The sequence below is a fragment of the Mchenga conophoros genome, linkage group LG9 (genome assembly GCF_057382185.1).
Source record: "Mchenga conophoros isolate Kocher_MC1m ecotype Shallow Benthic linkage group LG9, M_conophoros_male_GT1.1, whole genome shotgun sequence".
Classification (NCBI taxonomy): domain Eukaryota; kingdom Metazoa; phylum Chordata; class Actinopteri; order Cichliformes; family Cichlidae; genus Mchenga; species Mchenga conophoros.
This window is the reverse complement of record NC_140534.1, coordinates 36,332,992-36,352,748: the sequence shown is the minus strand read 5'-3', so window position 1 is coordinate 36,352,748 and position 19,757 is coordinate 36,332,992. Positions and strand designations below refer to the sequence as shown.

Here is a 19,757-nt window from a genome sequence, read left to right as displayed (position 1 = left end):
AACAATACAACATTTGTCATTTATTTTATCAACTTTCCTTCTGACGATGCTGTCTGTGTTGAGCGCTCAGTGAATCTGCGTTCGACTGCTCCGCCTAGGGTCGACAGTGCAGCCTAGGCGGAGCAGTCAAACGCAGATTCACTGAGCGCTCAACACAGACAGCATCGTCAGAAGGAAGAGCGCAGGGCAAGCTAGCGAGACAGAAGTTAAGCTCTCCTTACAACATGGACCCCCCCCACCCTCATTCAGATCTGGCGTTTGGAATTATTTTGGTTTTCATGTTACGTATGACCCTGAAGGTAAGCGAGTCATGGACTAAAGTAAAACAGTATGTTGGATGTGCCATGCAATGCTCAATTACATGGTTGGGAACTAGTGTGTTAGCGCAGTTAGCTCGTTAACGTGTTGGCCGTCTAGCCCCATGCACGGGGCGATCGGCGGTAGCTCGTTAACGGAGATTTGCCGTGTTGTGGCGTTAAGGTCATTTCAACGAGATTAACCTGAAAGCACTAGTGGGAACACAACGAATATGACTGCACATTTACGCTGACATCATCCTAGTGCAAAGACAAGTGGAAGCAGACAAAAACAACAAGCATGCATGCTACAAACTTTACCCGAGTCATTTAGACAGCCGTTAGCACAGGATTCTCCTTATGGGGACCTGATATGTTTAATATTGTGGCGAGCTCAGACAAGGAGGAGACGGAGGTGTCATTTGGTCTTGCTTCCCGTGAGCTAGCCAGGGAGCACAGCCGTTTATTGACATCTGCAGAAGAACACTGCCGCTAGCTAACTGCTCAGCGCGGCAACCGCACAGCAACAACAACAACTCACAGGGCGCCCTCTGACCCCGGAAGGACACACCGTCGCAGCGAGAGGGCGTCACCCGTCACTATGGCAACATAAACAAAACATAACTGTACAAACAGAACCCCGAACAGCCCTGACCCGCTACAATATGCTGCTGAGAATATAGCCCAGAAGAAGCGGATAGTATAGCTTTTATTTTGGAAAGAGACATTTCTCTGTAATAAACTCTCTTTTCCAAAGTTGAGTGATTCCTCAATCAGATACAGGGCTCGCAATATCGCTAGCCCGACGTCCTGGAGCTAGCGATTTTTCCAGTCGGGCTACCAAAATCTATCTCTTCCCTGCCCGTCGGGCTATTGTAGGAAGGAAAAATATATGTCAATGCTTTTGCTTTCTTTCGGAAATGTAGCTGGGTAATTATGTCATTGGCATCGGTGAGCCACTGTCAATATGTGACATATTGAAATCGCGTTTGAATTTGCGCTTGTTCTTTGCTTTCACTTTGCAATCGTGTGAACTGTGTATAGAGAGCGACAGCACTGATCTGTGAGTGATGATAATTTGCGCACAAATTCCTCTGATATCGTCTTATTAATCATTAGCTTACTATGCAAACATGACAAGTGAAATCTCCCGCAGCTTAAACATGTGAGAGGTTGATCGCGCAGAGAATCGCTGACTGTTATGTGTGTGTGTAAAAGCAGCAGGATATATATTTTAGTTCTGCTGAGCCAAATAAGACAGGTCAGGGTGAAGAAGTGACAGCCAAAGAAAAGCTTACCACAAAACGGAGAAGTTATGACAAATCAGACTATAAGGCAAAAAGAAAGTGCAGCTTTATGGTTTCATGGACAAAAGAATTTCTGTGGCTGCAATATGATGAGCTAAATAACCAGGGCTGCACATAAGTGGTCCGCAGGTGCGCATTCGCTGTCAAAATAAAAAACACGCACAAGGGTTAGGGTTAAATTTAAAAACTGTACTTTTGAGTTAAAATATATATTTATAATTTTAATAAATGACAAATTTAAAAAGGCATGAACATTTTTTTTGTATCGAAAAAATATCGAACTGTGACACCAAAGTATCGAACCGAACCGAACCGTGAATTTTGTGTATCGTTGCACCCCTAGAAAATATCACAAAATCTGTTATTTTTAATATTCAGTAATGGTCATGTCTCACCTCTAGTCTTCTCTGTCTTAATTTCAGGTTTTCACCATGTGTTGTAGATAGTTCAGGAGGTTAACTCGACCAAGCAGTCTTTGGGTTTCGGCCAAGTACTGTTTAGAATACCAGAACAGGGAGGATGGTGTAGGTTTAAGTTTATTAGACTGATACATATGTACCAACAAGACAGTGTACATCACTGTCACAATGACGTTTGTTTTCATTCAAAGGCTTTATGGTTTTTCCTATAATACCTGGTGGGCCGGTCTCTAGTCAAATGCCCGGGCTGATTTTTTGTCCCAGTCCAGCCCTGTTCAATAGTGAGGGGAGGGTGGAGCCTGAGATTGACAGACAGTACACGGATGGATGGGCAAAGTCGGTGACAGAAAGCAAAGATAAAAAACAGCTTAATGCCACTTCAGAGTGGTTGCCATGGTGATTTTACAGTACCTGTTAACATTCAGGCTCTGGCTGCTGGGCTGGGGTCAGCAGCTCTCAGCTTTACCACACACAAACTGATGTTTGACGTTTTATTTTCTTATTTAAGTGCAGATAGCAGCAGCACCTCGTGATGAACATAACAACATGATTGTAATTAATGTCTTTACTGAATGTAGTACAGTTACTGAAAAATGTTATGTGATTACAGTTACAGTTGCACCTAACGCTGCCGATCTCTTAACGCTGAAACTCCAGAGCCTGCAGTTCCTCTGACGCCCAGCAGAGGCATCAGTGAGTCAGTCCCCATAGACTTCATGTTCAAATCATGTTTGCAGCCTGATAAATGAACTGATTGGTCTCTATGGAGATCATTTCATAACATCAGTATTTTATAACTCACTTAAATTGCACTAAAGCTTAAAGTTTGCATTATTAGGGGCGCGGCCTCTGTGGCTATGCCCTTCGCCTCGTTCATGCAGCCTGTTTAAAGCAGCCGGCTGATGCGATTGGACCGTGTCACAGACCCTCTCAGACGTGCTGCTTTTTCATCGTCTTTCTGCAGTAAATCAGGATTTTGTGCTGCAGACGTTTGTTTGTTCAGGTCTGAATCAGAGAAGAAGAAACGCTGCAGGTTTTTACTGTCTGCCTGAACCACAGAAGAAGAAGAGAAATGAGACATGAGGGGGAGGAGGGCAGCACCTTGCCTCGGGGCGCTTTTGCTGTCCTCCATCTTAACCTCGATGCGTACACAGCAGCATTCACTGATGTCTTCCTTCCAGTTTAAAAGCTCGCTTTTACTTTTATTTTTACATGGCAGCGTTTTTCAGGTTAGGGTTAGACTTTTCAGTGTGTGTGTGCTTGTGTGTGTGTGTGTGCCTGTGTGCAATCGGACAAATGCATTTTCTTTATTCAGACTCAGAATAGAAAGAGAGAAAATACAGACGATGGACGGATGCGAGGATGCTTTAGTCGTTTAAAGATGCTTTTCCTCTGCAGTGGTTACACAACACACACACAAACAGAACAAAGTGAAGCCCCAGCATCGCTTCTCATTTAAGCTCCTCTAACAAAACTCGTCTCACTTTCAGAAGAACTGCAGAAGAATCAAAGAGTTGAATGGTCTTTGAGCTGAAATGTCACTCACAAGCTTTTAAATTTGACCAAATATTCAAAAAAATGTCTCAGAGGTTAGTAGTGATGCTCTGAGTGTGAGAGGAGTAACGATGGAGCAGCAAGCGACGTTTAATGACTCGTAAATTTAAAAAGCATCACTCACAGGTTTACAGCACAGCTTCCACTTTAGGTACGGCTCATTAAAGGAGCTCCATTCAGACCACCTTAAGAGCCTGCTGATCTAACAAATGCAAAGCCTTCATTCCACCTTAAAAGACAAATGGCACATTGGAAACTCTCACTTATTCCACTTTAACTGAGAAGCATCTGCTCATGCTGCCTTAACACATGGCTTCACAGAGAAAACTCTTACCACCTTAAAAGAAAAAAAATGTGTTCACACAGCAGGAATGTAAGTTACTCCATACCGCCTTAAACCCAAACACCATCTGTCTCACCTTAATGGAGATAATACAGCTATAAAATCTCTCTCATATCACCTTAAGTGCCAAAAAACAACCTTGTTCATACCACCTTAATAGATAATAAAAAAAGAAAAATCAGAGTTTGAGGGAAGAAAACTTTATTGAAACTTCAGCTTTTTTGTGTGTCGGCAGGAAGTTGGCGAAGAAGAGGAAGGAAACTCTGAGCTCCAGACAGGAAATGACCCTGATGGTGAACAACTCCCAGCACACCACCATGGTGGACACGCATGTGCACACGCTGAACGGACGCAGTGAGTACATGCACGCGACGCACACAAATGCTATCCCTAATCCTATCTCTGACAAGCGGGTGAGACAAAGACTCGGTGACAGAGTCGCTCACCCACAGGTTGCACAGACGACGCAGACTGATCTGCAAACGCTCCCCGAGTCGAGACGTTTTCTTTCAAAGAAAGATCATTTCGCTGATATTTCATGACGTGATAATCCCGTATCTAAACGATAGCAGTGAGTCGAGGGAGGAGCTCAGGCTGTGGTGTGGTCGGTCATTCCATGACTTCGTGTTCTGACTCGGTTTCCACGGCAACAGTGAAATCCTATGTTTTTGCTGCATGGCTTAGGACGCCGACCAACCTGAAAGAAGACAAGCTCAAACCCAAGCAGGTGGCGTCCTCGTCCTTCCTGCCGTGAGCTGAAGGAGGCGATGTTTTATCGCAGCGTAGCGGCCGTCAGAGGGCAAGGCGGCACCCTTCCCCCCAGGCTCCTCTGCTCGCCGTCTTCCTCTTTATTCTGGAGCACGGCGTGCAGCTGCGAGCGCCTCCCTGTAGGAGACGATTTAAATTAAGCACAGACATCAAACACCACAGGCCCTGAAACCATGTCAGCTTACAGGAGCCTCTGATTTAATTTAACCATGAGAGTCTCAGGCGTGTAGCTGCGGCCGAAAACAAGAAGATCAGTCAAACGTCATCTTTGGCTCAGTCAGTAGACGACAACAAGGGAAGAGCTGCTCACAACAAACCAGGCTAACAGACCTCTCCTCCAGCATCATTCTGGTTATTAAGTAAAGCTAAAACTACAAATCAGTGTAACTGAAATAAAAAGTTATGCTCTTTATTGATCTGCTCAAATCTTCCAGACCAAAGATCCAGTGAAGGTTTTGGTCCATCTGTGTGCTCAGACTGAGACGGCTGAAAGTCTGTGGCTTTACGACCACAAACAGAAGACTGTCTGAAACTGAAATCATCTAATACAATCAGAAAAGATTCAAGTGACAATAAAAAATTATAAAAGAAGTGCTGCAAATCTCTAGTAACTCTGACTTTTATTAAAATAGAAACCCAGTGTTCATTAAACAGCTGAGCAACAATTTCAAATCATGGGTCAAACTCCAGGTACAAGTAATTCATAAAGGAGTACTGAGGATTACAGCTTGGTCTCTGCAAACAGTCCTAATGCCCTTCTAACATACTGCTAACATGCTAATGCCGTGCTAAGCTGTTGTTAAACTGCTGCTAATGCAATGCTAAGCTGTTGCTATACTGCTGCTAATGCGATGCTAACATACTGCTAACCAGCTGCTAACGTGCTGCTAATGCCATGCTAACATACTGCTAACGTGCTGCTAATGCCCTGCTAATGCCCTGCTAATGTGCTGCTAATGCCATGCTAGCATGCTGCTAATGCCCTGCTAGCATGCTGCTAATGCCATGCTAACGTACTGCTAACATGCTGCTGGTGTGCTGCTAACATAAATGAAGCAATAATTAACCATCGCTGAGACTTTCCTTATGAAGTTGCAGGCAGGGCGATGGGTGAATCAGTGACTGTAAAATGGAAGAAGCAGGAAACTTTAAGGCTGCGTTTCTGTTTCCTCTATGCAGCTGTTTCATCTCCGTCCTCCTTCACCCTGAAGACAAACACCATCAGCACCTCCGTAGCAAACTCCTACTACCCAGGTAAAAACACTGAGATGCCTCCTGTTGACATAAAAACTGCTGTCAATGTTTTCATTTGTAAAAGGAGGCAGACTGTCTCAGACTGTCTCAGATGTGCAGCAGGGACCAGTGTCCACCAGATGCATGAAGATCGATGCTGAACAAGCAAACAGTCACTGCAGGCACTTACTGCACACCAGCAACAGTTCTTTGATGAGTCTCAGAGACACGTCTTCCACTGTCGGCTGTTTTTACACTGCTTCATCTGCATGAGCCTCCACCTAGGGCTGCTCAATTAATTGAATTTTAATCACGATTACGATCTGGGCTTTCAACGATCATTAAAAATGACTGAGCCGATTATTAGCCCCTCCCTCGTGCTTTACTCTCGTGCTGCTCCGTGTGGCAAATCAAGCGCACCTCTTTGCATTTTGAACACACATCACAACAATTAAGAGGACCCAAGGGAAGCTCGGAAAGCTAAGCAGAAGTTATTTGGAGAGGAGAGTGACTGCCGTTGGTTGAAAAGAGAGGTAAAAAAAAAACTTCAGTGGTGTGGAAACATGGATTCGCGGAGTCAGACGTGGATCAAGTAGACACAGTGTGTAAACTTTGCTACGGTGTCATAGCTGCACCACAGAGCAACACTGCAAAGTTCACTAAACATAGATGTTTACATTTTTCATTTATATTTTATATTGCAAACATTTGCACTGTTCAGTATTTGCACACTATTTTATATTATTTTTTAAAGTCAGTATTCAATACATTGTTATTGTTAACGCTTTAAATCCCTGTAGAACCGGAACCATGTAAGCTAGCGCAATAATTTGTTTTGCATATGAAACCAGAGGAGTTGTACTTACATCTTATGTCATCAGCTTGTCCTAGGTCACGGTTTCCTTCCACATATAGCTTTGCAAAAATTGCATAAAAAGCGCTTGCAGGAACAAAAACATAATATTCCAGAAACACGCTTTGCCGATCCGATCAGCTGTTCGTAACACTTCCCACATTGAAAAAGAGTCAACTCGAACTATAGCATGTCCGCCAGTTCCTGTCCGAAACCGGAAGTGACGTCATTTTCGTGGAAAATGTAGTTTTTTACTTGTAGGCCTTAAAAGCCTATACTGGTGTTTTTATAAGTCATGTTTGACTCTATACTTTTCTGAATAGTTGCTGGGATGCTTAGAACTCGAATTGCACTGCTGGAAATAGTTTATTTTGATGCACGTGCTGTTTTCTTTGCAAATTTGCATCATAGGATTGTTTTTTCGTTTTTCCTGCAGTGTATATAAAAATTGCTGTATCTCCAAAATAAAACTATGAAGACACTCAAAATAAATTCCCTGTTGTTGTAAACTATTTTTTGCAACTTTTTTGTATTTGAAGTTTTGAGGGATAAGCCTCTTAAATTTCCCCAAGTAGAAATATATGTAAAAAAAAAAACCAAAAACGATTTTCAATTTTTTTGTAGTTTATTGCACTTTTTTGCAATGAATGTAGTTACTATGGACTTAATGCATACATATTATTAAAATATGGGCTATAACAGTTGTATTGATGTATAGCAACTTGAAATGCTCCCACAAATGGCACTACAACATGTAAAAAAAATAATATAAGCTCTGGCGGACTTGGTTCTATGGTAGGTCTTAAAGGGTTAAATAAATATCGTCAAATAATCGAGATCTCAATTTCAGTGAAAATAATTGTGATTATCATTTTTGCCATAATCGAGCAGCCCTACCTCAACCTGCTGGTTCCTCTCCTTACACCTGTACACAAAAATGCCACACAGATTCTCAGAGGCATTTGGACGACTATCAGTCCCTGTGTGCTAATATTAGCATTCCCCAGACATCCAGCCAACAACACTAACATTTAGATTGACAATAATTCATTACAATAGTGGGGATTCATTACAGTAGATGTCTTTCTCAGCTCAATGTAACTAAATTAAATGATGCAGTTCCTCCACTCTTACCTTCTTCAAAGCCTTGTGCCAACACACTGCAGAACAGCTACCTAACGCTACTCCTACAGATGTGACTCATCTTGTTAATAGTGTTATGGCCTCATTGGGTACAACTCTGGATACTGTAGCTCCTATGAAAAAGAAAACTTCACTCCCTAGTATACCTCAGATAATTCAATTCAATTTTATCTGATAAGCACATAACTCGTAAGCTAAACATGTTCTGAAAAGTTTATCCGAGGCTGGGTCTCAGGGCCAGCAGCCAAAGAAGATAAGGCCAGACCTCGCTCTCCCCAGCCACCTCCTTATCTGGGGAACACAGAAGCCAGCCAAGAGACGCAATCTCTCCAGAGTAGCCTGGGTCTGCCCCGGGGCCTTTTCTCGGTAGCAAAAATCCAGAACACCAGGAGGCGCCGAGGAGGCATCCTAGTCAGATGCCCGAACCACCTTAACTGGCTCCTTTAAATCTAGAGTAGTGGCTCTACTCTGAGCTCCTCCTGGATGGCTGAGCCCATCTCTATCTCTAAGGGAAAGGCCAGCCAACCTCTGGAGAAAGATCATTTCCACTTGCATTAGCGACCTCATTCTTTCAGTCACTACCCAAAGCTTGTTACCATTGGTAAGGGTTGGAACGTAGATCCACCAGAAACACTCGGCTTTTAAGCTTAGCTCTCTCTTTACCATGATGGACTGGTACAGCTCAGTCCTCCCGCTCCCCTCACTCGTGAACAAGAACCTGAGATACTTAAACTCCTCCTCCCTGACCCGGAGCAGGCACTCCACCCTTTTCCAGCTGAGGACCATGGCCTCAGACTTGGAGGTGCTGATTTTCAGTGTGAGCTGGAGGCCACCACCTGATGAAGACAACAGAGCCCCCATCATCTGCAAAAAGCAGTGACGAGATTCTGACTCCACCCGAGTAGAAGTAGTTTGGCTACACCCGGATATTTTGTCAAAAAAAATCGATGACCGAGCTGACAATGTGGACCAAGCTCTTTCTTGTATAAGGACCAAATAGCTCATTGCAGTGGGCCAGACACCCCATACTCCGAAGTGCCTCACAAAGCATACTCAGAGGACTTCTCCAAGTCCACAAAATGCATGTAGACTGTGGGCACACACCCTTAAATACCCTTGATAGGCTAAAGAGTAAACCACATATTTATTCTTTCCCCGGGAGGCTGAAGAGTGTCATCCCCCCCTGCAGATATTAAGGGTGTGTAACTATTGCACAGTACACACTACAGTAGTTAGGAGTTGTACAAAGTAGTTAGGAGTTGTACAAAGATATCCACAGGAAGGAATCCTTTCCTGTGTCATTCAGTGGTGCATTATGGGTCATCTCAGTCTCTCACTGAACATGTGACCCTCAACCTGCTGCCCCAGCATGCAACACTGTAGAGGACAACACTGACCACAGCACCCTCACAGAAAATCCTGAGCATTGTCCGGTAGATGTTGCAGACCTCAACTGCCTCTGAAAACAGAGTCTGGCCCTTCCTTTAGCGTGCACTGGTGTTTTTAACCCAGTCCAGTTAGTGTGTACTCTGAGGTATTTACAGGTCTATCCACCGTCGTCCCTTTCCACCTTATCCAACTTACCACCAAGTTGTAAGTTGCTGCCATTTTCCTTGTGAGTATTTATTACAGGGCGTGTGTAACCTGTTCATGTGTTACGCCCGTCATTGCGTTGTGTTCTGGCGTGAAAGTAAGAGGCAGGAGACAATACTGGGTCTTTGGCTCTTCACTGCACATCTGCAACACAGAAATATGTGTCTGATCTGTGTGTGTCACGCGACTGCCAGTACACCTCTCCTCCGGCCATGCTGAAAGCAGCTGTGTCTGCAGCTTCATTAACACTACAATAATATAATAAATCAAATACAACAAATTGTTTTAAAACATTAACTTAAGCTCTCAAAAACAAAAAGCACAAAATAAATAATATGTCACTGAAAAATCATCAAAAACAATTTATAAGAACAATAAACAAAATAATTCAAAAACAAATAAACAGTCAGATAAATACAATTCAATCACCAGGACCCAATATTCTAGTGCTTATAGTTCAAACATTATACTTCAGTACAATTATATTAATAACCGCCATCTAACAGGCAATACAACACTGTACTTATAAAAACAATGAATGAAAGACTGCATCTCCAAAACATAAGAACATCTCCGTACCTGCAACACAGAAATACAGTGGGGCAAAAAAGTATTTAGTCAGCCACCGATTGTGCATGTTCCCCCACTTAAAATGATGACAGAGGTCAGTAATTTGCACCAGAGCTACACTTCAACTGTGAGAGACAGAATGTGAAAAAAAAATCCATGAATCCACATGGTAGGATTTGTAAAGAATTTATTCGTAAATTAGGGTGGAAAATAAGTATTTGGTCACCTCAAACAAGGAAAATCTCTGGCTCTCACAGACCTGTAACGTCTTCTGTAAGAAGCTTTTCTGTCCCCCACTCGTTACCTGTATGAATGGCACCTGTTTGAACTCATCATCTGTATAAAAGACACCTGTCCACAGCCTCAAACAGTCAGACTCCAAACTCCGCCATGGCCAAGACCAAAGAGCTTTCGAAGGACACCAGGAAAAGTATTGTAGACCTGCACCAGACTGGGAAGAGTGAATCTACAATAGGCAAGCAGCTTGGTGTGAAAAAATCAACTGTGGGAGCAATCATCAGAAAATGGAAGACATACAAGACCACTGATAATCTCCCTCGATCTGGGGCTCCACGCAAGATCTCATCCCGTGGGGTCAAAATGATCATGAGAACGGTGAGCAAAGATCCCAGAACCACACGGGGGGACCTGGTGAATGACCTGCAGAGAGCTGGGACCAAAGTAACAAAGGTCACCATCAGTAACACACTACAACGGCAGGGAATCAAATCCCGCAGTGCCAGACGTGTTCCGCTGCTGAAGCCAGTGCATGTCCAGGCCCGTCTGAAGTTTGCCAGAGAGCACATGGATGATACAGCAGAGGATTGGGAGAATGTCATGTGGTCAGATGAAACCAAAGTAGAACTTTCTGGTATAAACTCAACTCGTCATGTTTGGAGGAAGAAGAATACTGAGTTGCATCCCAAGAACACCATACCTACTGTGAAGCATGGGGGTGGAAACATCATGCTATGAGGCTGTTTTTCTGCCAAGGGGACAGGACGACTGATCCGTGTTAAGGACAGAATGAATGGGGCCATGTATCGTGAGATTTTGAGCCAAAACCTCCTTCCATCAGTGAGAACTTTGAAGATGAAACGAGGCTGGGTCTTCCAACATGACAATGATCCAAAACACACCGCCCGGGCAACAAAGGAGTGGCTCCGTAAGAAGCATTTGAAAGTCCTGGAGTGGCCTAGCCAGTCTCCAGACCTCAACCCCATAGAAAATCTGTGGCGGGAGTTGAAAGTCCGTGTTGCTCGGCGACAGCCCCAAAACATCACTGCTCTCGAGAAGATCTGCATGGAGGAATGGGCCAAAATACCAGCTACTGTGTGTGCAAACCTGGTAAAGACCTATAGTAAACGTTTGACCTCTGTTATTGCCAACAAAGGTTATGTTACAAAGTATTGAGTTGTATTTTTGTTATTGACCAAATACTTATTTTCCACCCTGATTTACGAATAAATTCTTTACAAATCCTACCATGTGGATTCATGGATTTTTTTTCACATTCTGTCTCTCACAGTTGAAGTGTACCTCTGGTGCAAATTACTGACCTCTGTCATCATTTTAGGTGGGGGAACTTGCACAATCGGTGGCTGACTAAATACTTTTTTGCCCCACTGTAAGTGTCTGTTCTGTGTGTGTCACGCGCCTGCCAGTACACCTCCCCTGACGAAGGAAAAAAAGAGTGCATGCTGTTAAAAAAAAGACTTCCACGAATACCCTCTCAAGCCGCTAGCGATCAGGCTAACTTAGCATGCTAGCATTTTAGCTGCGTTCTCGGCTAAAACTCATTATAAGTGTATATTAGTGAACTCCGCCCTCCACAAAACTTATCCCGAATGAGTCTCTTAATGACAAACAAAAACGCGGCGGTTCGGCTGTATTCACATTGCAGCTTGGGATCTGAACAAACTTTAATTAGCTGAGAGCAACGTGGCAGTGACTTACCTCCGGCCATGCTGAAAGGAGCTGTGACCGGGACACACATGCACGCGCCTACGTCACCACGCACCGTGCACACACGAACGCACACAGACTCAGATCACACAGGTAGGAGATTGAGATGCAAAAATGACATATTTAATCCAAAAAAAAATGTGTTTTGGGTGAAATTCACAAGTATTTAACACATATGTTACACGTGCTGCGGGGAAAAGCCTGTTCTGACGTTTGAGTCTAAGGTTTATTTGGAGCACCGTGAACTCTCTCCACACTCTGTCATGTCATTCTTGAAAGAGAGGTTTGCCGTGTTCGAGTCTGTAGTGGGGCCTCGTTAGTGCCATCATTTGCATAGTACAGTTTTCTGGTCCATGTCAGTCAGACTGTTCATAACCAAACCATGTCCATGCAACAGAGGTGACCACTCCTTTAAGGTCCTCCATTTGTTTGGACTGCTCCTTCTGTTTGAGCAAACTGGTTCTGCCTCGTCTTCACTGACCATGCTGGGATTTTCTCTGCCTGCATCCACCAAAGTGGATTTTGCGACACCACGAAACAAACGATTATATACGATTATAATATAAAACGATTTTAATTTCATCATCTGATATATTTCGTCATATCGCAAAGCCCTACATCTCAGCCTCTCTCTTCGCTCGAGTGTCCAGGACATGTGGTCGTAGATCTGATGATATGATTACACAATCGATCATCAGCCTGCGTTGAGGTGAGCTGGACTATATCTAGCTGGTGCATCTCAATCTCATTCACTAGCTCAGGTCCTTTCCCACCAGAGAGGTGATGTTCCACGTCCCAGTTGCCATCCTCAGGAGCATTGATTGGTCTGGCTAGGCCGCTTGGCCAGCACCAAGTACATACTGCACCCAACCCCTACAACCCCTCCTATGCGTGGTGGGCCTAAAGGGGGATGGGCCCATGTCCCCCCTCGGGGCTGCGCCCAGCGAGGGCCCATGAGCTAAGGGCTGGCCACCAGGCACTGTGTCTTGGGCAGACTCTCCAGGTCTGCCTCCAGGCGGGGCCCTGGTAACACGCATTCAGAGTCTTCTGAATGGCTCTTTGTCTGTGCCATGGTAGACTCTACCAGTGGGCAAAAGCCCCCCAGCAACATAGCCCACAGGATCCCTGGGACACACAAACCCCCTCCACCATGATAAGGTAGAAATTTACATATTTCTTCAATCTAGCTTCAATCTAGCATTTCCACTTTAAATTAGATCAATCTATCTTTATTAATTCCATTCAGGATATGTCCTTCAATGTGCATACCAAACAACATCTCTAAAATACAAGGTCTTAAATAATCAGGCCCCATCTTATCTTAATGACCTTGTAGTACCATATCACCCTATTAGAGCGCTTCGCTCTCGCTCTGCAGGCCTACTTGTTGTTCCTAGAGTATTTAAAAGTAGAATGGGAGGCAGAGCCTTCAGTTTTCAGGCCCCTCTTCTGTGGAACCAGCTTCCAGTTTGGATTCAGGAGACAGACACTATCTCTACTTTTAAGATTAGGCTTCAAACTTAGGCTTCGAACCTTGTGGCTCATTCACCTGAAGCCCAGTACTCACCAGACATTTAGCTGCCATTTAAATAGTTAACATTCATCCAGCAGTCAGCCAACATCCAGCTGATGCATTTCAACCATTTAGTCAACATTAACTATACTCTCAACCAACATTCATCTACCACGAGCCTAATATTCACCTGACAGCTGGTGTTCGCACATCAGTTAGCCAAAATTGAGCCGATGTTTTGCCTGCAGACATGTAGCGAGCTGACTGGTCTTCTTCTTCTTTTCTCTTCTTCTTTTGTCCTGTCTGTCCATCTGTCTGTATGCTGCTGTGTCCTGATGGCAGATCCCTTCGTACCGACAGCCATTCTGGGTGAGACACCTTTCCTCTGTTTCTTCGATAGGCCAGATGTGCACAGGTAGACAGACAGGAAAGGGGCAGTCAGATGGTAGGAAGTGGACAGAGCTGAGGCCTAGAATAGAGAGACAGGTGAGAGGAGACGAGAGACAGAAGGACAGATATTCTGACTTCCATCCATCCCTGCTTGCTTCTCGTTGGGCTGCTTTTGGTTCTTTCCTCCTTTTGGAATCTTGTTTTTGTTATCTTGTTCCTTCATCTTTTACAAGTACAATTTTGTTTCAGATCATAACGTTCTCATTTATACTCTTCTTTCTGTCAATTTGTATGTTTTTTAGTTTAATTGATTAAAATAGAATTTTTATTTGCCTTTATATTAAATTAACATTTATTTTATTATTATTTTCCTTTCATAATGGATTAAATTTGTGCATTTATCTGTTTTGGTTTTGTTGTTTTTGAAACTTGATGGTGGGCTTCACTCCATCCCCGCATCCACAACATTCCTGCGTGTTGTGTTGACGTCACGTCTGTCTGTGACTTCCAACCTCTGCATGGGCACAACACGCCACGTGGACTGGGGGGAGGAAAACCAAAAGTTTATATTAATAAACTGATTACTTATTAATATATTATTATATGTGATGTGAACATTTACCCAGAGTCTGGCTGCAGCTGAGAAGAATCCTAATCCTTGGCTTCATTTTTATCAGTTATTTAAAATATTAGAGGCGTGGCAAGTGACAGATTTATTCAGTCTCAGTTATATCATTGATAATCACTCATGCTATCAAGAATAACTAAACACAAATGCAATTACCACACCTCATGAGCACACGTTTTCTGTGGACGATCCATATCTTTGAGGACTTTCGCTTCTTCAGCTCTTCGGTGTTTTTAGTCTGAAAATATTGATACGCATGTTGTAGGCACGTCATTATTTCAGATCACAGAAATGAAAGCAGCCGAGCTCGGCTCACAGACCTTGTATACTTTATTCTTCCTCAGATTTAACCTGAGATTTGCTTGGCTCTTGGGAAACAAACGGTGGCTGTTTTACTGTAAACACTTTCCCAGGTGTATCTGGTAGTTAAAGAACACATGGAACACATATTCTCCAGCTCTGTTTGGGACATGTTGTGGGAACCTGTCAGAGAGTCTTTCTGTCCTTGAGCAGTGATTAGGGCTGTGGTCAAATTAAATCGATAGTATCTCTAAAGGATTTTGACTAGAAACAGGTGACGTTCTACCCAAACGCAGTGTTAGGGACAGGAACATCTACATGGGGAACAGTGGACCCGGCTCCAAGTTTCAGTGAAACTTCTGCACTTGATTCAGCTAAGCGTCCACAGAATAGAAGGCTATTAGTAAGCACTGTTTCATAAATTCCCCTTTTCTCCTCTCTCCTCAGGCTAGCTAATCGGTCTTCAGGCAAGGGATGCTGACGTTAGCCAAGGCTACCAGTCCTGCACTCAGGGTACAGTTAGCAAGGGTAGCTAGGTTACCCTAAATGCTAGCTGCTACCAATGCAAATAGAACTACTTCTAGCTGTTTGTTTGATTCATGCTGGCTGTTTGTTAGCAGAAGGTTAGCTTAAGAACAGGCTAAAGCTAAATTTGTTGCCTAAACTCTGTCTCCTCTGTCTTCTTCTTCTTTTCCATCTTTCTCTTTGTAAAGTGCCCATTAATGGTAAGTGGTTAAATTTGGGGCTAAAGGGTGGGCTCATGTTGGGGAGGGGTGTCTGTCACCACTGAGCATGGAGCCACACCCACCACCGCTGTGACATCATCAGTTAGCGTGGCAATGATGCATTTTTTTACCGTCTGTGAGATTGTGACGCTACAACCCCCAGCTCCTCCCACCATGTAACCTTGAATCAATCAGCTTCTAGCTCTGCATCTCTTTATCTGATTGGTTCCCTTTTTTGTCATAGTGGTTGTTTTGTCCATTCAGTCACAACTCGCCACCTCCATTACATCACCCATCTTCTCGGCCTCACCATACCTGATTGGGCTTTAAATGACAGAGAGTTCCTGATTGGTCAGTCAGCCCCCAGACTAGCCAATAAAAACAGAGTTAGAGAGTATAGTGGAAGGTATGTCAGCCAAGTCTTTGCTGAAATGTTCACATCAGAGTCCTGGACGTTTCTGATTAGAAACCAGTTTACCAAAAAGGTTTGTTCATTTCCAGGACTCTGAACTTTCCTCTTTTCACACCGCAGCTCCAAGAACCTGGACCACCTCTAGACCAGTACTCAGACCATGCTGTACTGGATCTGAACCAGTACTCAGACCATGATGTACTGGATCCAGAACAGTACTTGATATTACAATTAACTGCAATGAACTATTGAAGAACTTGACATGGCAGCAGTGTGAAAAGAAACCAGCAACAATCACCATCCTCTCTCTAGTCATGTGATCTGATGTCATGTGATCTGTGTGTGTCATTCATTAGTGTTGCTGTTGGCTCCTTGGACAGATCAGTGGCATACTGAAGGAAAGTACAGACTCTGGACAGACTTTGTATGACTTCACTCTTTCAGGCCGTCCGTCAAATTCAGGCTCGATGAAATTGAAGCACCAAGTTCACTCTTTTACTGTTTAACCCGGGCATTAGATTGGTGGCTGCCCACTGCTTCAATGAGTGAATGGGTTAAATGCAGAGAGGACTTTCCACACAGGGATCAATAAAGTATACGTTATTATTATTATTATTATTAACCAACACCTGAGCAGTTTTGTAATCTGAGGTTGTTTGTGTTACATCATGGCTTCACCCTGTAGTCTTCTAACAGTCCTGGTGGCTGGTTAAGATGTTTCTGCTGTGTTTAGTACATGAGGCTGAAAGAACAACACCGTTTCTAACATTCAGGGAAAAAATGGACCAACACGAAAAGTGAAAACAGTCCTTCTGTTCAATGTTGCTTCTATTTAATCCAGTAAAGAAAAACTAAAACCAGTAAGTAACCAACTCATACCAATACATGATCTAACAGAACCAGTCTTTCCACTGATAATACACAGAGTCCAGGTTTCAGTGGCTGGATGTGTTCTGTAAGTCCGAGTTTTCACTGAGACTTGTTAGAGCAGCAGCTGAAGGTTAGAAGGTTTGACCAAACAAATTAAAGCGGTCTGTGCTTCATGAGGTCAGGACGCTGCGATTGATTGGCTGTAAACACAGAATCCCATTGGTTTGCCTGCTGACGATAAAGTTACTGATGAAAAACACAGAGACAGCGTGACTGTGAAAGGAAGTCTGCAGTTTCTGCTTCACTACAAGTTTTAAAAATCTATCAGCATTTTAGGATTACCTACCTCATATGCTAAGAAAGTTCTGAACTTGGATCAGTGGAAGCCAGGCTGCTTCTCTCAACTGTCAGATCAACAGTTCACATTTTTGCTGCAGATACTGTGATGTCCATTTCCCTGTGGTACAGAAGAGTCACTCTTATCTTCGCCTCATATCTTCTCCTGTTCAGCTCGATGTCAGCTTGTGAGCAGGAACTTTAATCCTTCTGGTTCATTTAAACTTTATATGCCACTCTGTAGCATTGATGGATTTAATGAGCAGATTCAATAGCAGATCTGTAAATGTGATCGCTGACCTTTGAAGGAATTTAGAAGATTTTTTAAAGGTATTTAAGTGAACATACAAAGTCTGTCCAAAATTAAGCTAAGCTTTAATCAGAACAATTCAAATGTAACCGATACAGAACTGAAAGTGAAATTTATCAAGTTCCATAATAAGAAACATTAGAACTGGAGCTAATGTCCTGGTTCTGCCTGGGTCGGTCTGGTCCATCCCAGCTTCATATTTTTAAATGTGTCTGTGCAGCCTAAATCTGATCTGTCCACCCTCTCCCACCTCTCCTTCTATCCTCCCTCCAGATGACAGCCACACTATGACCAGTGAAACCAGTAGCCTGGTCCAGTCCCACTACAAGCAGCGGGACTCTGAAAGGGAGGCGCTGCCGTATCAGACAGGACAGCTGCACCCGGCCATCCGAGTGGCCGACCTGCTGCAGCACATCACCCAGATGAAATGTGCTGAGGGCTATGGTTTCAAGGAGGAATATGAGGTGAGGACAACACTCTGAGTTTCCTCTTCAGTTTGACAGTAAAAACACTTTTATCCAATCCACAGCTGTGGGGGAGGGGTCAGACAGAGGCAGGTGTGAATACTGACAAAAGTTGACATAAAAAAAAGTGTTTGTTTACAAAGTGAAGCCCACAGTCCTGCACGCCTCCATCAGGACCCACACCTAGACCCCACACCTTCAGTTACACCCACACCATCAATAAGGCCAACACCATCAGAAAGATCAGGACCTGAGCTAGTGAATCTGAGCTAGGGCTGAGCTTGTTTTTTCAGCACAAAGAAACGGAGAAACACCACGACTCTCCGTCAGCCTCCACCTTCATTCGGTGGCAGTGTGTCTCAATGTCTGCTTCCATCATGGTTTCACTGAGCTATGAAGTGCTTTTTCAATTCTAGTGGAAACATTCATCATGTTGGTTTGTCAGAATTTGTAGCTTCAAAGAAAAGTTCCAAACACTTCCACTAAAGATCCACAGCACCAGTAAGACTCACACCATCAATTAGACCCACACCCCCAGTGAGACCATCAGTAAGACCCACAACGCAAGTGAGACCCACACCACCAGTGAGACCATTAGTTAGACCCACACCACCAGTGAGACCACCATTAAGACCCACACCATCAGTTAGACCCACACCACCAGTAAGACCACCATTAAGACCCACAACACAAGTGAGACCCACACCACCAGTGAGACCATCAGTTAGACCCACACCACCAGTGAGACCACCATTAAGACCCACACCATCAATTAGACCCACACCATCAGTTAGACCCACATCACCAGTAAGACCACCATTAAGACCCACACCACCAGTAAGACCAAAACCATCAATTAGACCCACACTACCAGTAAGACCCACACCATCAATTAGACCCACATCACCAGTAAGACCACCATTAAGACCCACACCATCAGTTAGACCCACACCACCAGTAAGACCACCATTAAGACCCACAACGCAAGTGAGACCCACACCACCAGTGAGACCATCAGTTAGACCCACACCACCAGTGAGACCACCATTAAGACCCACACCATCAATTAGACCCACACCATCAGTTAGACCCACATCACCAGTAAGACCACCATTAAGACCCACACCATCAGTTAGACCCACACCACCAGTGAGACCACCATTAAGACCCACACCATCAGTTAGACCCACACCACCAGTAAGACCACCATTAAGACCCACACCATCAGTTAGACCCACACCACCAGTGAGACCACCATTAAGACCCACACCATCAGTTAGACCCACACCACCAGTAAGACCACCATTAAGACCCACAACGCAAGTGAGACCCACACCACCAGTGAGACCATCAGTTAGACCCACACCACCAGTGAGACCACCATTAAGACCCACACCATCAATTAGACCCACACCATCAGTTAGACCCACATCACCAGTAAGACCACCATTAAGACCCACACCACCAGTAAGACCACCATTAAGACCCACACCATCAATTAGACCCACACCATCAGTTAGACCCACACCATCAGTTAGACCCACACCACCAGTAAGACCACCATTAAGACCCACACCATCAGTTAGACCCACACCACCAGTAAGACCACCATTAAGACCCACACCATCAGTAAGACCCACACCACCAGTAAGACCCACACCATCAATTAGACCCACACCACCAGTGAAGCCATCAGTAAGACCCACACCACCAGTAAGACCACCATTAAGACTCACACCATCAATTAGACCCACACCACCAGTGA

General features: G+C 44.1%; 1 protein-coding gene across 9 annotated transcripts in view; it reads left to right on the top strand.

The window, feature by feature from the left end:
- LOC146567828 (receptor-type tyrosine-protein phosphatase mu-like) overlaps positions 1-19,757 on the top strand; it is a 219,885-nt gene that overhangs the window by 151,279 nt on the left and 48,849 nt on the right. For 5 of the 9 annotated variants that reach the window (XM_085285667.1, XM_085285664.1, XM_085285662.1 and 2 more), the window contains 4 exons: positions 4,155-4,273; positions 5,867-5,941; positions 13,900-13,926; positions 17,802-17,992. In XM_085285667.1, the coding sequence (XP_085141793.1) occupies positions 4,155-4,273; positions 5,867-5,941; positions 13,900-13,926; positions 17,802-17,992 (412 nt within the window). The remainder of the gene's footprint in view (positions 1-4,154; positions 4,274-5,866; positions 5,942-13,899; positions 13,927-17,801; positions 17,993-19,757) is intronic. The other 4 variants (XM_085285668.1, XM_085285661.1, XM_085285665.1 and 1 more) reach the window with 3 other exon arrangements.